This window comes from Callionymus lyra, chromosome 6 (assembly GCF_982586985.1).
Source record: "Callionymus lyra chromosome 6, fCalLyr1.hap1.1, whole genome shotgun sequence".
NCBI classification, from domain to species: domain Eukaryota; kingdom Metazoa; phylum Chordata; class Actinopteri; order Syngnathiformes; family Callionymidae; genus Callionymus; species Callionymus lyra.
The window spans coordinates 19,031,351-19,048,185 of NC_141823.1; the positions used below are offsets into that span (position 1 = coordinate 19,031,351).

The following is a 16,835-nucleotide window of genomic DNA, read 5'->3' on the forward strand; positions in this document are numbered from 1 at the left end:
TCCCTCAGAGTCTGTCTCCATGGGTGGGTCTGAGGAAGATCAATGTGTCATACTGGGGCTGGGAGGACATGTCACCCTTCACCAACAGCAGCCTGCGGTGGCTGCCAGGAGAGCCTAGTGACTCTGGTTTTTGTGCGTACCTGGAGGAGCCCCAAGAGTCAGGTCTCAGAGCCAATCCCTGCACAGCCACAGCCCAGGGCCTTATTTGTGAAAAGGCAACTGGTGAGTGATGCCTGCACATCAACAAAAGCTTTTCCTATTATTTTTCTTCACATCACTAGAACAAAACAACATTTAATTGTATCAACTACAAATCAATTTTTACAAGTTAAGATTCTTAAGATTAAAATGCTTGGATATTCATGGAGTTAAGAAGACTTAGATGTTTATGACCGTACAACAATAATTAACTTAAGTAAAATATGAACACTTTACTCAAGTCAAGGATTTTTTGGGATTAAAAACGTGACATTTTCTCCTGGTTTTGTCAAAAATTGACATCATTTTTGTAATCTTCTTAGGAAACCCAAATCAAGGCACACGTCCCTCGTGCAAGAAGCCATGTGCCCTTCACACTACCTGCGGTAACTGCACTAACCAGGCCATGGAGTGCATGTGGTGCAGCAGCGTGCAGCGGTGTGTGGACTCCACTGCATATGTCATCTCTTTTCCTTACGGCCAATGTTTAGAGTGGCAGACTGGAGATTGTGTTGGTAAGTGCCTTCCATCACCGTAACACTTAATTTGTGTCTCTGTCCAGCTTACTTATTGTAATGTAGCAGTGTGATAAATTGCCTTATTATGTTAAACTGCTGCATTGCTCACATCAATGCCGAAACAGTGGAGTACTATAACACTGTCACTTATTTAGATGTATACTTATTCACATTGATCATAATTCATGCATTTAATGTCCACATGAAATCTGTTGCAGCATAGAAACGGTAAACAATCATCAATCCCACCTAGTTTTACTCATCTAGACAAACTTAAATTATCTTTATTTTGTTGCTCCGATTTCATGGATTCACATCCATTAGCAAGAAACATCCTCTATTATCCTCTATTTGCTATTTAGGATCAAACATATTTTTGTTAAGTAGTTATTTAAACTGTACTGATGGTTTAAATTGTTTCTTCATCTTCAGCCCAGAACTGTTCTGGTCTCAGAACTTGTTCCCAGTGTTTGGATCAACCGGAGTGTGGTTGGTGTGGCGATCCCAGCAGCACAGGGAAGGGCCTCTGCATTGAAGGGTCTTACCGAGGTCCCATGAAGAGATTGAGCAAGCAGGTGCATTACCAGGACAAGTACCAGGATATGATCCTGGAGCCCGGCAGCTGCCCCAAAGACAAGGGCTATGAGTGGGCCTTCATTCAGTGCCCTGGTAAGTTATTCATGTTTCTCTATGGTCGATCCTGCTAATAAATTGACATGTCACCCTTAGTTCACCTTTAAAAAAAAGTATATAGCTTTTTGTCTTCAAGCATGTATAAAAATAAATAAACTTGAGATAAACTCCAGCTTTACAGAGGATTTTTTATGCTATATGGCTCTGTTTTAAGACACTTAGTTTTTCTATGCAAGGAAGGAAAAATATCTAGAGTCATTTTTTTTGCCCATTAATATTTTTGTAAAGCAATAAGCTACTTTTTTTTTAATTAAAAAACGTATTGTTGAATGATGTATCATCTCTGCAGCATGCCAGTGTAATGGCCACAGCACCTGTGTAAATGGGAGCGTTTGTGAGCAGTGTCATAACCTTACAACGGGTCCTCACTGCCAGAGCTGCATGCCTGGTTACCATGGAGATCCGACCAATGGAGGCAAATGCCAAGGTGAGAGTGACATTTGTATGTTAACGCATCAACCTTTTATATTCGTCAATGTACCAACAGCCTTACATTATATAACTAAAACTGCCCCTTGGTGGGAATTTCTTCCCTTTTTTTTACTGTGTTAACAAAAAATTGAACTTCTTAAAGCTTTATACTAACCAGTAAGTGGTGATTGGGATTAAACCTAGTAATTATCAACAGGCAATAACCGATAGTCTGTCGATTAGAGGGCACAGTTAAACATTGTTGAGGTTTATCTATATATATATATTCATTAGATTTTTCTTCTTTCATCATTTAATTTTTTTGGGTGATGCTGTTTTTGCGCTGACGACTTTGAAGAGTTGCATGCATACCTGTAAAGCTTGATGCTGTAACACAAAAATAATCTTTATTTTGTCATTATTTTTGTCTGTCAAAATGTGAGTCAAAGCATATAAAACATAATTTATTGACATAATGAGTGTCTTGATTCAATTGAATCTTTCTTACATCTTCAATACAAAATGTGTTTTATTGAAAGACATTTTTCCTACATTTATCCTATTAACTTATTGACTGTGCATCCAATGGCCATATAAATACTTTTTCTGGAGGGACTATTTCTCCTGTTTGGCCTAGACAATTTTTTATCCAAGAAGAGCTGTAAAAGGTTATCAGGATAGTGAAGTGTGGGTAGCTTTATTCAGCCCCCACAACGCAACCCTGGATGAGAAATGGAAGGTTGACAACACAAGAAAGAAAGAAAAAAATAGGTGGAGGCAGAGAAGATGTGAGAGATAAGGCCGATGAGGAGTAAGAGGTAGTGAAACCGAAAGACAGACGAGTGTGAATACAGCAGAGATGAACATTTAAGGTTGGGAAATAGTTCTCTAATTAGCTATTTCTTTCACTGTTGGTGAAAACAATCTGACTTGGGTGCACTCCCAAGCGCACTCATCAAAAGAACATCTGTGGGGATTATTTTTGGGGTCCAAAAGAAAAAGAACCTCATCTTCCTAAAACAATATCAACTCAAATCCAGGCCCACATACTTGTTTTTGTGCCAGTGGATAAGATAAATACATCTATTTTCCCAGGTAGATGGTTACAGAATCATGCCCCAGGACAATAGTCAAACACCTACTTACACTATAGCTATTGGCACTGCTGCTGGCTATACTTGTTTCCTCTACAATACCTCACTAGGGATATCTAATTTATATCTGCAATTACTGAAATATTCATTGACAAGTTAAGCGTATTGGTCGATTTTCAAATAAACAGTTTGTTAATGCTCTTGTGTTTGTTCAAAGCAGCAATTTATATGTAATTTCTCTCCGTTTTCCCTTCCAGCTTGTAAGTGTAATGGTCATGCGAATGTGTGCCAGGTGTTAACAGGCAAGTGCTTCTGCACCACCAAGGGCATCAAGGGAGACCAGTGCCAGCTGTAAGTACGCCCACATGTTCACAATACCAACATGGTGCGATTTCATCAAATGAGTGGATTTTTTGACGGCTTTAGTGTGCGATGGCACATTTCTACTTGATCCTCTTCATATTGTTCCTGTATATCCTGATTGCAGGTGTGACTCTGAGAACCGTTACCTTGGCAATCCACTCAGAGGAACTTGTTACTGTGAGTAATTAAGTACAAGTAGTTCTCAAAAGTACACACATGAATAAAGGTCTTATGAAATTAAAACTGTCCCAAAAGAGTATAACTATGTTCTTCTTACTCGCAATGTAGTGTCCTTATTATTTTTATTTGTTATAAAGTTATTATAGTGTTTTGATCGTTATAACAATGTCTTGAAACACACCAATTATGGAAATATAAATACAAGTAATGGCAGAGTTAAAACCACCAAATAATGCTTTTTTTCCCTTAAACAGAACTTGCATAATATTAAACTGTGTTACTGACATGAAAAGAGAAAAGAATAAGCTACTTTAGACACTGGATAATCAGTCACATATTTATTCTCTTTTTTTGTGAGACTCATTTTTTGTTGAGAATCATAGATAACTTTGTGACATACTTGGCAGTCAATAATGTAACAGCACTTTGTGAAGTCGGTTTCATTTTTCTAACTTTTCATCATGAAAAACATTTCACTCAGGAAAAAAAAACATATAGAAACATCCAGTCTTTACAATCATAGAAAATGCCTGTTTAATATAGTTGGATAGTTAAATAGGTTTTGTAAAATCGTATTAAATAAATAAATTCATGATCATATGAGACAAACTTGCATATATTTTGTATTAGGCATTCATGTGCTAACGGTTTATTTATCTTCTCCAACATTTCCAGACAATCTACTGATTGACTACCAATTCACCTTCAGCCTCATCCAAGAAGATGATAACCACTACACTGCCATCAACTTTATGGCCTCACCAGAGCAGGTAATAAAGGGTGTCAAAAGGTCTTGATGGATTTTATAATTTAGCTAAAATTACTCAAGGTCTCCCTGAATAATGTGACCTAAAGCACAGACCTGGGTTATATTAACAAACGCAAACGTTTTCATGGTGTTCCATGAAACTGATGTGTATCATACCATGTCATTTCAAGAGGCGCACACGTCACCGATTGTCTTGATGAATATCAATCGCCTTATTTTAGAGCCTTAAACGGGCCGATACTGCATTTATATTAGAATAAAATGTTTTTATTTCTGCCGGGTAACTAAAATACACATGCAAATGTCAACCCTAAGCTTGTTTCTTGGGGGAAGTATGTAAGATGATGAAGGCCTTCACATCATCCCAGTCCTAAAGAAACTGAGAGACATCACTTGTGAGGAAGATCAAGGGACCGTTGACTCTCCATCACGAGGACCCAACAGGCATTTTCACTGTTTCGGTGTGCCTATTATGAGAATTTTGAGCAGAGGAAGCCAACATCTCACTGCTTCACCATCAATCTGACTGGATGGATTAACTTAAACTGAACCCAACTCCTGTTCCCAGAAATATGATATGGCAGAGTTGGGTCAGCATATGTGACCGAGTGGAGACCAGGTTCTAAACTGTGGTTAAACAGGAGCGTCACAGGAAACTGTTCTCTCTCCAGTGGTTCAGTATAAACCAATTTATACAATAAATAAAAATTGTATCAGAGATAACACAGTGACTTAAACGTAATTTAATTGGTCTTTCTCTCTGTTTTTTCGTGATCAGGCCAACAAGAACTTGGACATGTATATTAATGCATCCAATAATTTCAACCTTAACATCACCTGGTCAGTGGGATCAACAGGTACACTTCTATTGTTTACAAATATTGCATTGCAAATGAAATTTAGAAACGTGTATAAATGTAGTTCTGTGGAGTTTGCTCATTCATAATCTTGACATCCCAACAGCTGGAACCATCTCTGGAGAGGAGGTTCCCATCATCTCCAAATCCAACATCAAAGAATACCGAGACAGCTTTTCCTGCGAGAAGTTTACCTTCCGAAGCAACCCCAATATTACCTTCTATGTCTACGTCAGTAACTTCTCATGGCCCATCAAAATCCAGGTGAGGATCCTCAACACCATACATCTGAGGTCAACAAATTTATATGCTTCTTCAATTCCTTCTCACCTGCCAAGTCATCTCTTTCCACATTTGCATTGTTTTCTCTGTTGTTGATATTTGCTTATTGTATTTTTTGTCTCAAACAGATCGCCTTCTCCCAACATAACAGTATAATGGACCTTGTGCAATTCTTCGTCACTTTTTTTAGGTAAGTTAAATTCCAAGGACGTATACAACATAAATAAACAAGGGTCTTTTTCAGCCTGTCACTCATATGTGAACAGCTTTAAGAGTTTCTCACTTTCCTTTTCCTACTGGCTTATGGTTTAACTTTTGTGTTATAGTTTTCAACTTATATATAGTCCTTGAGTTTCCTTTACCACAGGAACAAAAAATGTTTTTTAATTTGAAAGAAAATCGGTTGTATAAGGCAAACATTTCACTTCTTCCTTGGCTTCTTCATTCTCTTGTCTCTTTCATTCACTTTGTAAAACATATTTTTGAGGCCAAGAGGTGATGGATGAACATATTAGAGGATCCATAGGGGGAAAAATTGATAGTCACAGTTCCAGGCAGCTGCACATCTCCGCCTATGTTCAGCTCACCAAGCTCTTTCACAAATGGATTTAATATCTAGCTTTTAATGTGTGTCGATAACTTACTTGTGTCAAATATACTCTGTTGCCGCATGTTTTTATTGACCACATTGATATCAGATTGTATTTGAGGGTCCTACTCACCCAAAATAAAGTTGATAGTTAAGACGGTGTTCACATATTATGTACTTGGGTTTATATTTGTATGCTGTCAATGATTCAATACGCTAAAAGACTTAAATACACAGCAGAACTTTGGTTTGAATCAGACAAGAATGATAGAATTTAATTTTCACAATTAACATAGATTTCTTTTTTACAATCTCCAGCTGCTTCCTCTCACTCCTCCTTGTGGCTGCAGTGGTATGGAAGATCAAGCAAACGTGCTGGGCTTCACGACGGAGAGAGGTGAGTTCACAAAATCTAATCTTTGACGTGCATATTCCCACTTTTTTTTATTTGGACGTAAAAATGCTGGGCTATTTGTTCCACACATATACAGTATTTTGAAAGTAAAACTCTTGTTCCAATAACACTGCATCTGAAATGTATTCATGCTCATGCTTTACTTTTAAGTTGCAACCTTTTCCATAGATTTTTCTAAAATATTTAGTGTTTACACTTGTGCAGCACTACTTTTGCTCTATCATGCTGGATAGGACGCATTGGTGTTTAGCCATTTTGTATAGTATTTACCTCTCTGTCCACTTTAAAATCATCATTAAATAGTATAAAATAGTGTGGGAATTTGCATGCAACTGGGTGATGTAAATAGTGTCAATAACTATATATTGTATAGCATATAATTATGGTAAATATGTCTGCACTCCTATAGAAAATATTGATAAGATTTTTAGAATTTGAATCAATTACATGGCTTGCAAGGAACATTTCTATCCAAGGTGAAGGTCAGCTTGCCTTTATAAGGCCTCTGTTGTCTTGGAAAAGGAATTACACAATTTTGATTTTTAAAATGACCATCAGGAAGTCAATTATATTGGTTTATATACTGGAGTTTTATGTGCATGTTCTTCCTAATGTTCTGCTGCCTAGTATACATTTAATGGGTCCCATAAAGGTTTTGAAATTAAATTTAGATGGTGTGTCTTTATACAGAAGATGTTTGGTTTTGCAGATCAAAAATGTACAATTATATAGTAAAATGTCTAATTCTGAGCTTGTGTTGTTCAAAATAACAGTCTGAAGGCAGCAAACTGTAAAGGAACTGCAGAGAACTGTAAGCGAATATGGGCTGTCAGGTTACAAATTTACCACAGTATGTTTATAGACCTTCTTTCATCTGGATTACTGCATACAGCCATAAGAACATATTTAATGGAACTTCGAAGATAATATTACCCCAATTACACAAGCTTTTACTGGTAACATAGGTTCCAAAGGATCCTCATCAATTTTTATGCTTCATCTTTAATTGTAACCACATTGATATTTGTGATCTATTTTGTGCTTAATGCTGAAATAACCCAGAGGGATCTGACTACTGTGCTGCAGCAACTGCTCACTGTCTCTTTAACCCTGCAACCTTCTGCCATTTACAAGAAAATCTATCGCGGCATCTCATCCTGAAGCCATTTATTGGTTTTACGGTGTAGTGTAGGCAATGACATGGTGTGTGAGCTCAGTAATCCATGTCATCATGCATGGAGGTTTGTTTAGTCTCTGAGAACAAGTTAGCTTCTGTCCAGAATGCCTCTTCATTTCTAGTAAACCAAAGCGTTGCCATATATGACCCACAATTTCTAGCTTAGATGCAGCGTGAAGCAGTTCAGACTGAATGCAAGCCAGCCTTGTTTACATAATTACTAAAGCAAGAGTTTACACAAAGCACATAACAACACTTTTTTGGTTTTATTTTTGCCATTCAGATTTCTCAAATCCTTGATTAAAGTTGCTTCACCAGACATCGTTTCACAATGACATTGCATTGTGTCAAATTAATAATTAATAATTATAATTATATATATATATATTATTATAATTATGAATTCTTTATATACATGAATTAATGCAGATGTAATTTATTTGACTTTCTATGGATGATTCCTGGAAGTATCTTCCAAAGATTCCCATGGGACCTAAACTGACTTCTGTAGATGTGACACCACTATACGATTCCAAACGTGTGAGTGGCTCTGCTCCTTCTCCACAACAGAGCAATAAAGAGTCATCTTGACTGAAGATGTTGAATAGATCCATAAAGCCTCCATTTGAATCCGGATCTGTCCTGCAACCATGACAAGAAATGATGCACTTTGCAATTGAGAGGACTTTATTTTGGTCCCAGAGGTTACACTTATCCTTTCGATGAATGCTGTATGTCTTAGTCTGTTGTACAAACTCTGTTTATTCAAATTGGGAAAACGAGTTACAAAGTGCAGCTCTGGCAGAGTTGAACTGCCTCTGGTAATGAAGGAACTCAGTCATACTCCCTGGTCATCTTCCACTGGATACCCAGATGTACACTGTGGAATGTCTTCTCTAAGACGACTCTAACAAGCAGTGACTGTATCACTACTCAAAGTCCAGATTGGTCAATAAAACTTCATCCTCTCTCTGTCGCTAACAGCAACGCTTTTACACGTCTCAGGCATCATGCAAATATTGCTGTCACTGTCTGGTTTTCAGATTAAAATCCAAGCGTTTCGATGGTATTTTTACCTCTTTTCATGACATTATTATTGATCTATGTTATTGATCGCTTATCTGGCTGTTATATAGTCATTGATTGATCCCTGTCTTTTAATCTAATGTTGTTGTTTAGTCATAACTGACTATTTATTTGTCTCGTAAACCTGCCACCGATGGATGATGATGGGGGTGAGGTGTCTTATCAGAGAGTTGAGGAGATTAGCAAAGTCAAAGTGATGAGCAGTGCTGCTTGTCCAGATATGATTCTTGCAGCTCAGGCCAACAGATTCTGCACTAAATCATGCTCAGTCAATTAAAATGAACACAGTTAGACTCCATTCAAATTGAATTAGCTTAAGTTAAGGGCTTAAGTTTGAGTGTCGGGGGAAATATTGTGATACTTGAATGCCTATTCTGTTTTGTTTGGTGTCTAAATAAAAAAAAAGTATCATTATGTTCTAATTTCATCAAATTATTTTTCAAAAAATTAATATTTCAAAATGGCAGGAAACATCACATAAGTGTTGAGTTGTGAATCATTTTTGGTGGGATCTTGGATTCAGTATCTAATCTTGTTTCTTGTTCTTTCCACAGCAACTGATGAGAGAACGACAACAAATGGCCAGTCGTCCGTTTGCTTCCGTGACGATGACCCTGGATATGCGAGCAGAGCAGAGCAAGATGTTGCTGCCCATTGCTGACGTAAGTCCAGTGTTAATGTTAATATTGTGTTTTGCTGAAACCCTTTTATTTCTCTAACCCGCTTACTGTAAGTAAGTAAGTCATATTTATACAGAAATCAAAAAATACTCACTAAAATATATACTTAAAAGGTCAAGATAACACAGAGAACAACTCAGGAGTTCCAGAAAATCAAGGAAAAGCCTGCACAAATAAAAATGCCTTGGGTTTCATGGCAATTATGTGGAGATGGTGATGGTTGATGACCTAAAATGGAACCTTTAAGCCCAGAAGGTTCCAAAGGAACAAACACTGTAGAAACGTGCAGTGCAGAGTCAGGGGTCATGTCGGACAAACGAACGTTAGAATCGGAGGTACCGGGTCAAAGAAGGAGAGGAAAACAACCAATGAAGTTCCGTGATGTAATGCTGGCTGACATGATGAGGATAGGTGTGACGCAGGAGGAGGCACAAGATGGATTAAGGTGGAGGAGGCTGACTTGCTGTGGCAACCATTGATGGGAAATGCCGGAGGAAAAAGAAGAAAAAAAAAGACAGCTGAAAGAAAGACGGTCTTGCCTTTGAAAAGGGAGTTTCATGCATGAATTAACATTTAAAATGGCTCATGCATCATTTACATAAACGCACCACATTGTGTGAACAGAAACATTATTTAATACTATCCTTGCATTTAAAGGGACTATGAAAACCTTCATAAGTATCTCAAAAACGTTGTAAATCATCAGAAATGGCCTCATTTAAATCTACTGTGTGGCAGTTTTATAACATAACCAGTGACAAACCTATACCCTTGTTCTTGAGTGGATAAGCAGTATGAACACCAGAGACATTCAATATGAAGTGGCCGCAGTCATATGACTGAGTGCAAATACGAGACGGTCTTGGGCCCGTGGACGAAAGCCGTCCTTTAAGCCAATTTGTGCATGATGACATCAGCATCTCCTCTCCCAAGGCCAACTGTGTCACCTCCACTGAGAGAAGTGGAATCACTCTGGCAGCCAGAGAGAAGGTGCTGCATTCACCACCAGCGCATCAGTCAGTCTCCATTAAAGTATTGTTGAGTAGAAAGAAGAAAAAAAAAATTCCCTTTATCCTCACATTTATACCTTCACTTAGAAAGGTATTACGAGCTGGAGATATTCGGTATGAAGTGTCCTCTAAGCAGTTTTCTATTTTCCGGGCCTCCGGGTCACCTTGACCCTGAAGGGTTTAGAGAAGTGTAGGATATTGATGTGCTGATGATGCTCTATGAGGAGAAAAGTGTTCAGTGGGGGCCTAAGCCGGTTTCTAATCATCTACCTATTCATTCCATTTGACCAGCAAGAGTCGTAAACTGTGGAGACAACAGGTCATATTGTGCTTCACTGAGATATGAACGCATGTTAAAATCTCCTTTTTGAACTTTCAAATAAAGAAGCCACACCCATTTGAGAAATGTAGTACTGACAAAATACCTACATGTGTGTGTTTATTACTTACTTACTCACGTACATGTTTACCAACCACCACCACTCATGATACATGGTAAAAATCTTAGTTCAACATCAAGCATCAGAGTGGACGTTTTCACTTTAAGCCACTTGAAAATATGTAAAGTGCAAAATAATAATAATTATAATACATTTTATTAAAAAGCACCTTGAAACTCAAGGTGGCTTCACAGAAACCAACAATAAAAAAGAAAAATGAATGAAATCCCAGAATACAAAAGAATCAGGACGTGGAGGATAAAAAAACATACTAAAGCAAGGTGGTAACAGCAGATTCAAGGGTTCTGAGGGGTATGCACTGTGGAACAGGTGGGTTTTGAGTTTTGATTTGAGGGGGGAGAGAGTCACAGTAGCAGAGGTCTGGTGGAAGAGAGTTCCAGGGTTTAGGAGCAGAGCAGCTGAAGGCTCTGCTCCCCACAGTGCTGAGGCAGCAAGCACAGAGAGGTGGATTAAGAGGTGAGGCTATGGATGGACTTGGTGTGATGATAGGCTTGTTAATACTGATGATGCAGGGACAAAGTTGTTGTTGTTGTTCTCTTTTTTTTTTAAACTTTTTTCTATATACCGATTGCAAATTTAAAACAATTTCTTTTATTTTTTGATTCGATTGACTCTGAGCTGCTCACATGATGGTAGAAAATGGACAAAAGGGAGTTCTTAGAGGTGTTTTAAATCCCTGAAAGTGATTTGATCTTGAAACTGTTTTGAAAATGGAATTGCTTTCTTCTTATAGTGACATAATAGCAGCTGTGTGTGACAGAAAATGTGATTATTCTTTACTTTTACGTATTTTTTTTATTGATATTGTTCATGCCTGGGGAGATGCGTGCAGAGTCTGAATTCCTTCAATCAACGTCAGAGTGCTGCAATACTGTCTAAATTCTGAGATATAAGCCTGTGACTTTTTAGTGGTAAAATTCCCTTTGTCATAGTGACACTTTTCCTTGTACATGCGGATATTGAGGGAGCAGAGACGCACATCAGTACAGACTGACTCATCTGATATATGATGCATGTCCTTTCATTGTTGTTATTAGTCATATGATTCTAATTCTGGGACTGCAGTTGTCCTCACTTTATTTCATCTTGTGTTCAGGGCGTACCTAAGCCTGTTGCCGTGGAGCCATGTTCCGGGGGGAAAGCTGCTGTGTTGACAGTCTTGATACATCTGCCGTCAGGAACCTCAGGCCTCCCCCCACCGGGGCAGTCAGGTAAAAAAAAACACGTTGAAAATAAAGGTTGAACTCACAAGTTTCTAGATCATTCAAGCATTCATGGGTTACATCAAGCAAGTGTTAATTTGAAAAAGTATTCAGCGGCTTGTGAGTACACAGAGGCCTACAAGTCTGTGATATTTGTCTGACTTGTTGTCTTGTTCCTCTGCAGGGATCATCGTCGCCAGCGCTCTCATCGACGTATCGCAGCAGCGGGCTGCGGATTTTAAGGAGAAATCGCAGGCTTTGAAAAACAGGAAGGCTCTCGCCGCGACACACCAGGGCACGTGTGTCTGACTCGAGGCGGATTCATTGAGAAGTGAACACGATTTACCGTCACTCGATTCCTCTTTGGTTGACGGACCTTCATCCGGAGAGCTGCCTCCGGACACTTACCCACGCTGTAGTCACAGGATCTGAACGTTTATCCTCACGTCTATCCCTGGCAGCATCACCAGCTCGACATGAAGAGGAAAATGTTGCCCCGCTCACAGCGACGATGCTCTCCGTTTCGCATCAGGACATGTTTGTAGACCAAGACTCTGGTGGGCTGCCTGGAGGCCCTTCTGTGGTGCTAAAGGTCTATGACTCAACATTGGCTGGAGCAACATTTTAACTTTGACCAGTGAAGTATTTTTGCTGCTCTTCATTGCCAGTTTCCTTCCCACACCTGCCTTTACTTCATGTAAATATTTATCAAGTCAAAGACATGTGGGAACTCAAATGGAGGACAACTTTGCATTCTTGCTATTAACTCACAAGTCAAAGTCTGTAATTGCATTCAAGCCTGACCCCTGAAGAACAAACACCGTGACGGAGCTCGCCTGCTGCAGCTCGTCGCTCTTGAACTCCTGACCCTTCAGAAAGCAGCAGCATTTCTCTTATACTTTACGGAATTCTATAACGTTTTTTTGTTTCTCCACAATTGTGTAAGTTTCAGTGCCCTAACCCCTTCAGCCTGCACTGTACAGTGTTGTGATTGAAACAAATGTGAGTCTTGTTGCGTGTATCTTTTGATATTTTCTGTGTTTTTGTACCACAAAATTTACAATTGACTTTCCTTTATTATTCTGTCACACTCCTATTGTATGTTTTGTTTAAACTTGTAAAAAAAAAGAAGCTTTTGTTGATATTTTTCTTTCTTCTTTTTCTTAAAAGGTCTTCAAAAGTGTGAAGTTTTTAAGAATCGAGGGCATTCGTTTTATTTCTCGTTCATTGAAAATGATGATACATTTAATTATGATTAATTCTTTTGTATACACGGAAGCTCCTCGTTGTCATTACAAAGGAATCATTGTAGTGAGAGAAAAGCTTCGCATTAATAATCTAAGTGTATTTTAAAGATGGCCGTCCTGCCAGAGAATAAAAAGGAAACCTGAATGAATTTTTTTTCTTCTCCTTTTGGTTTTAGTTGTTATCTCTTATATTTGTAACATCGCTTTTCGCCTTTTCCCGTGTTAAAATGAAATTGAACAAGTTCATTAATTTGAACATGATTTTTTTGCATGTGTATATTTTTTAGTTGACTCGATCCACTGCATGATTGACTTTCCTTAAAGTCTGCTGGACTCAGGATTTCTACATTGGATCTCGTCCTTGTGTTCTCGTTAGGGACTCCAACCAACAGTTACTCCATAACACTAGTTTGAAAAGTGCCGACATTGCGTAAGAAGCTACAAGTTTTATTCCACTAACTAACTTCTAACAATGGTTTTCACTGTAGCTTCTGAACTAACAAAGCTCAACGCTCGTATTCATCCTGTACCCCAAAGCAGAGACCACCTCCAACTTTCTTCAAACCCTTCTCAGCAGCTCCCATCCATCAACATTCCGACACAGCACTTTGAATTCTGGTGGCGGAATCCTGATGATGAGGCATCGGATTCTTGCAAAACGGGTCTTGGTTTCGGAGGTTGTGTTTCCAACACACTGGCTGGAGGGATGCGAGACCCTCTTCTGAATGCGAGCCTGGGCCGAGCGTCTCTGAAGCTGAGATCCTCCTTTGAAGAGACGCGGAAATTTGCTTCTAGTTTCATCTGCTTTTATCCTCTCTGCAGATTCATCTGACTTTCCGTGTTTCTGAAGGCTTCGCGATTTGCACCTTTGATAATGATCTAAATCCTCTCGCCTTCTTATTTTCTGGATTTATTCTTTGGAATATTCCTTTTCCGTTTGCCCTATGCGTGTCTTTTTTTTTAGGGGTTGTGTGTTTATTAACCTTTATCTGTACTTTGTTCTTTCCGAGCAGCTGGTGTGTGTTTTCCCTCCTGTGAAGTCTCTCCTTTGTTCTGTTAATTTTATTTAAACCTCTCGGGATCTATGGAAATTTCCTTTTTTTTTTCCATGTGTATTTTGTTTTGAGTGGTTAACACCGACCTTGTAAATTTAGAGGATAAACATAAATGTTAAATCACGACATTTCTTTTGTACCTAAGCCTGCTGCTTTAAATACTAGTGAATTTTTTTTAGTTTGAATTAATATTTTGGAATGATTTGAACTGTAAATATATCTTTAGCTTAGTGGGTGATGATTCTTTAGAGGGCGGGTTTGGGAGGACATCGGAGGCCTGGGTATGCTCGACTCAGGATTTATTTAAGAGGAGTTTTGAGCAGCAGTGAAGGTGAAACAGACACATTTCCTTTTTAGATTAAAAAAAGCAGGATTGTTCACATAATTGATTAAAATGCATTACAAGGGTGACAATTGTTACTTTGATGTTAATAACACTAGAACTATTGTATACTAAGGTAAGGTAAGGTAAAACTTTATTGATCCCTCAGGAGGTCTCCTTCAGGAAATTGTTTAATACTACAACTGTTATGTAAAACATCGGTTTCATGTAACCTGTAACATCAAGTCAATAAGAAGATAAAATACCAAAAATCTAACAAGATTCCCCTTCAAGTGTTACAATATACACAACCTTTCTACGTTCACATTAGGTTAGGTAGAACTTTATTGATCCCTCAGCAGGTCTTCTTCAGGAAATTGTTTTTTTCCAATTATACACAGTAACGGCAATTATTCATAAAAAATAAAAATATAATAAGAACAAGAACAAAGAGAAATAAAGAAAAAGATGATACAATCTAAGTCTAAAGACAAAGAACACAGATCAAAGAAAAATAACAAAGACAAAGGATACAAAGACTAACATAGAATAGAACATCATGATACTTTTACTCCACTCCTGCCCCCAAACTCAGAATTGTACAATTTAATAGCCCGAGGAATGAATGAGTCCTTGAGTCTATTTGTTTTGCACCTGGGAAGAAGCATTTGTGCTCCATCTGCTTTTCTGCTCACTGATGACAGTGTTCAGAGGATGACTGTCATCAAATAAAAATAATATTAAATAATAAGACCATAATTGCTCCCATGTACAGTCCTTTATTTTTTTAGCCTCAACTGTCATAGAGAAAAACATCACAGATTGGTTGAATGTGGATCTAAGTAGACGAGATGTCAGGTGGCTCACATTTTTTGGCCAGACATGCCCCCCTCCTGTTCACCCATCTGTCTGTCCTTGAAGGACTGCGTCCTTGTTCACCAGAGTCGCTCCTCTGTGGTAAAGATGTGATCTGACTGACAATGACTTTCTGTCTCGTGTGAACCTGCGAACGTTCAGCTGTGGATCATAACTTCGGTGTGACGAGTCTGAACAGTCATCGTCAAACACTTTCACTCGGAATTAATTCTTATGAACCCTTTCTGTCCTCAATCCCGGTCGGACTGAGACGATTATCTGAAGGCTCCTCCTGGTACTTTGTGAAGCAGAATTAATCTTCTTTTAGATTCCACTAGATGAACGTTTTTTTGCACCACGTACTGGTTTTATATTCAGGGGCCGACCTTCAGGTGACACAGATAAAAAAATAAATGGTATAGTTTCTGTTTCAGTCATTTTCAGTTTACTGGTTGTTTTTTTTTTTTTTATTAAACTCAAACTAGTGGCTTGACATGTCAAGAACCACTTGCTCTTTTTTCAAAACATCACACATTTCAGACACTAATAATCAGTAGGACATAAATAATACAAATTGTTTTTTTCTTTCTGTGCTGCCAGGTTTCCATGAAGCTTCATCGGCCCATCACAAGTCACAGGTGATTAAGGCCTTTATAGATCAGTTACACATATGTGTGGGAACATGCTCCAAGGAAAAGCAGAAGTTTTTATTTCAAAATGTGTTCCAGATGTTACTGCATTTTTGCAACTGTTTGGAAGATGTCACGGTCAATAAGGAGCAGTTTTTCCTACAGTGATTGTCAAAACGTATTAAATCTGACACGTTAAGGTCACAAGTAAAGGTTACAATTACAACAAATTAACTTCAGTGTCTTTTGGAAATGTTGAAGAAGTGACTACATATGTGGACACTGTTTCCTTCACATGGATGTAGTAGTGATGGATCGATGAAGCTTTATGAAGCCTTAAGAGTATTTTCAATCCACTAGATGTCAATAATGAATCCTCAGCCTCTGTGTTTGATGGATCTACTGACTCCTTCGAGAAACATCTTAAGACATTTTTATCCGTGCAGGCTTTCCCCCAATTTTCTGGGACTCCTGTGTTTGTCTCTTGTGAATTGATATTTTGTAGTATATATTTTTTACTGTGTATTGTTTGTGATTGTTAAAGCGCTTCGTGACCCTGGTCTAGAAAGATCTTTACAAATAACCATTACTTACTTTGAACAGATATTCTATTGAAACGTCACATCATTTTGAAACTAGGGGCTGAAGAAATAAGATATCGCTTCATGAAGCTTCAGTAGCCCATCACCCATTATAATGTTTTTTTTACATGTAGTCTTTTAGATAAATGCTCCAATATCAA

At 38.3% G+C, this 16,835-nt stretch overlaps 1 protein-coding gene across 1 annotated transcript in view; it reads left to right on the forward strand.

Moving 5' to 3' along the window:
* Nucleotides 1-13,381, forward strand: part of atrnl1b (attractin like 1b) — a 28,672-nt gene extending 15,291 nt beyond the window's left edge. The window contains exons 16-29 of the mRNA XM_087794062.1: nucleotides 9-222; nucleotides 522-713; nucleotides 1,149-1,385; nucleotides 1,699-1,836; nucleotides 3,172-3,265; nucleotides 3,402-3,454; nucleotides 4,133-4,227; nucleotides 5,005-5,083; nucleotides 5,190-5,347; nucleotides 5,494-5,555; nucleotides 6,273-6,351; nucleotides 9,187-9,294; nucleotides 11,880-11,994; nucleotides 12,170-13,381. Of these exons, the coding sequence (XP_087650188.1) occupies nucleotides 9-222; nucleotides 522-713; nucleotides 1,149-1,385; nucleotides 1,699-1,836; nucleotides 3,172-3,265; nucleotides 3,402-3,454; nucleotides 4,133-4,227; nucleotides 5,005-5,083; nucleotides 5,190-5,347; nucleotides 5,494-5,555; nucleotides 6,273-6,351; nucleotides 9,187-9,294; nucleotides 11,880-11,994; nucleotides 12,170-12,294 (1,749 nt within the window). The 3' untranslated portion in view covers nucleotides 12,295-13,381. The remainder of the gene's footprint in view (nucleotides 1-8; nucleotides 223-521; nucleotides 714-1,148; nucleotides 1,386-1,698; nucleotides 1,837-3,171; nucleotides 3,266-3,401; nucleotides 3,455-4,132; nucleotides 4,228-5,004; nucleotides 5,084-5,189; nucleotides 5,348-5,493; nucleotides 5,556-6,272; nucleotides 6,352-9,186; nucleotides 9,295-11,879; nucleotides 11,995-12,169) is intronic.
* The last annotated feature ends 3,454 nt before the right edge of the window (nucleotides 13,382-16,835 follow it).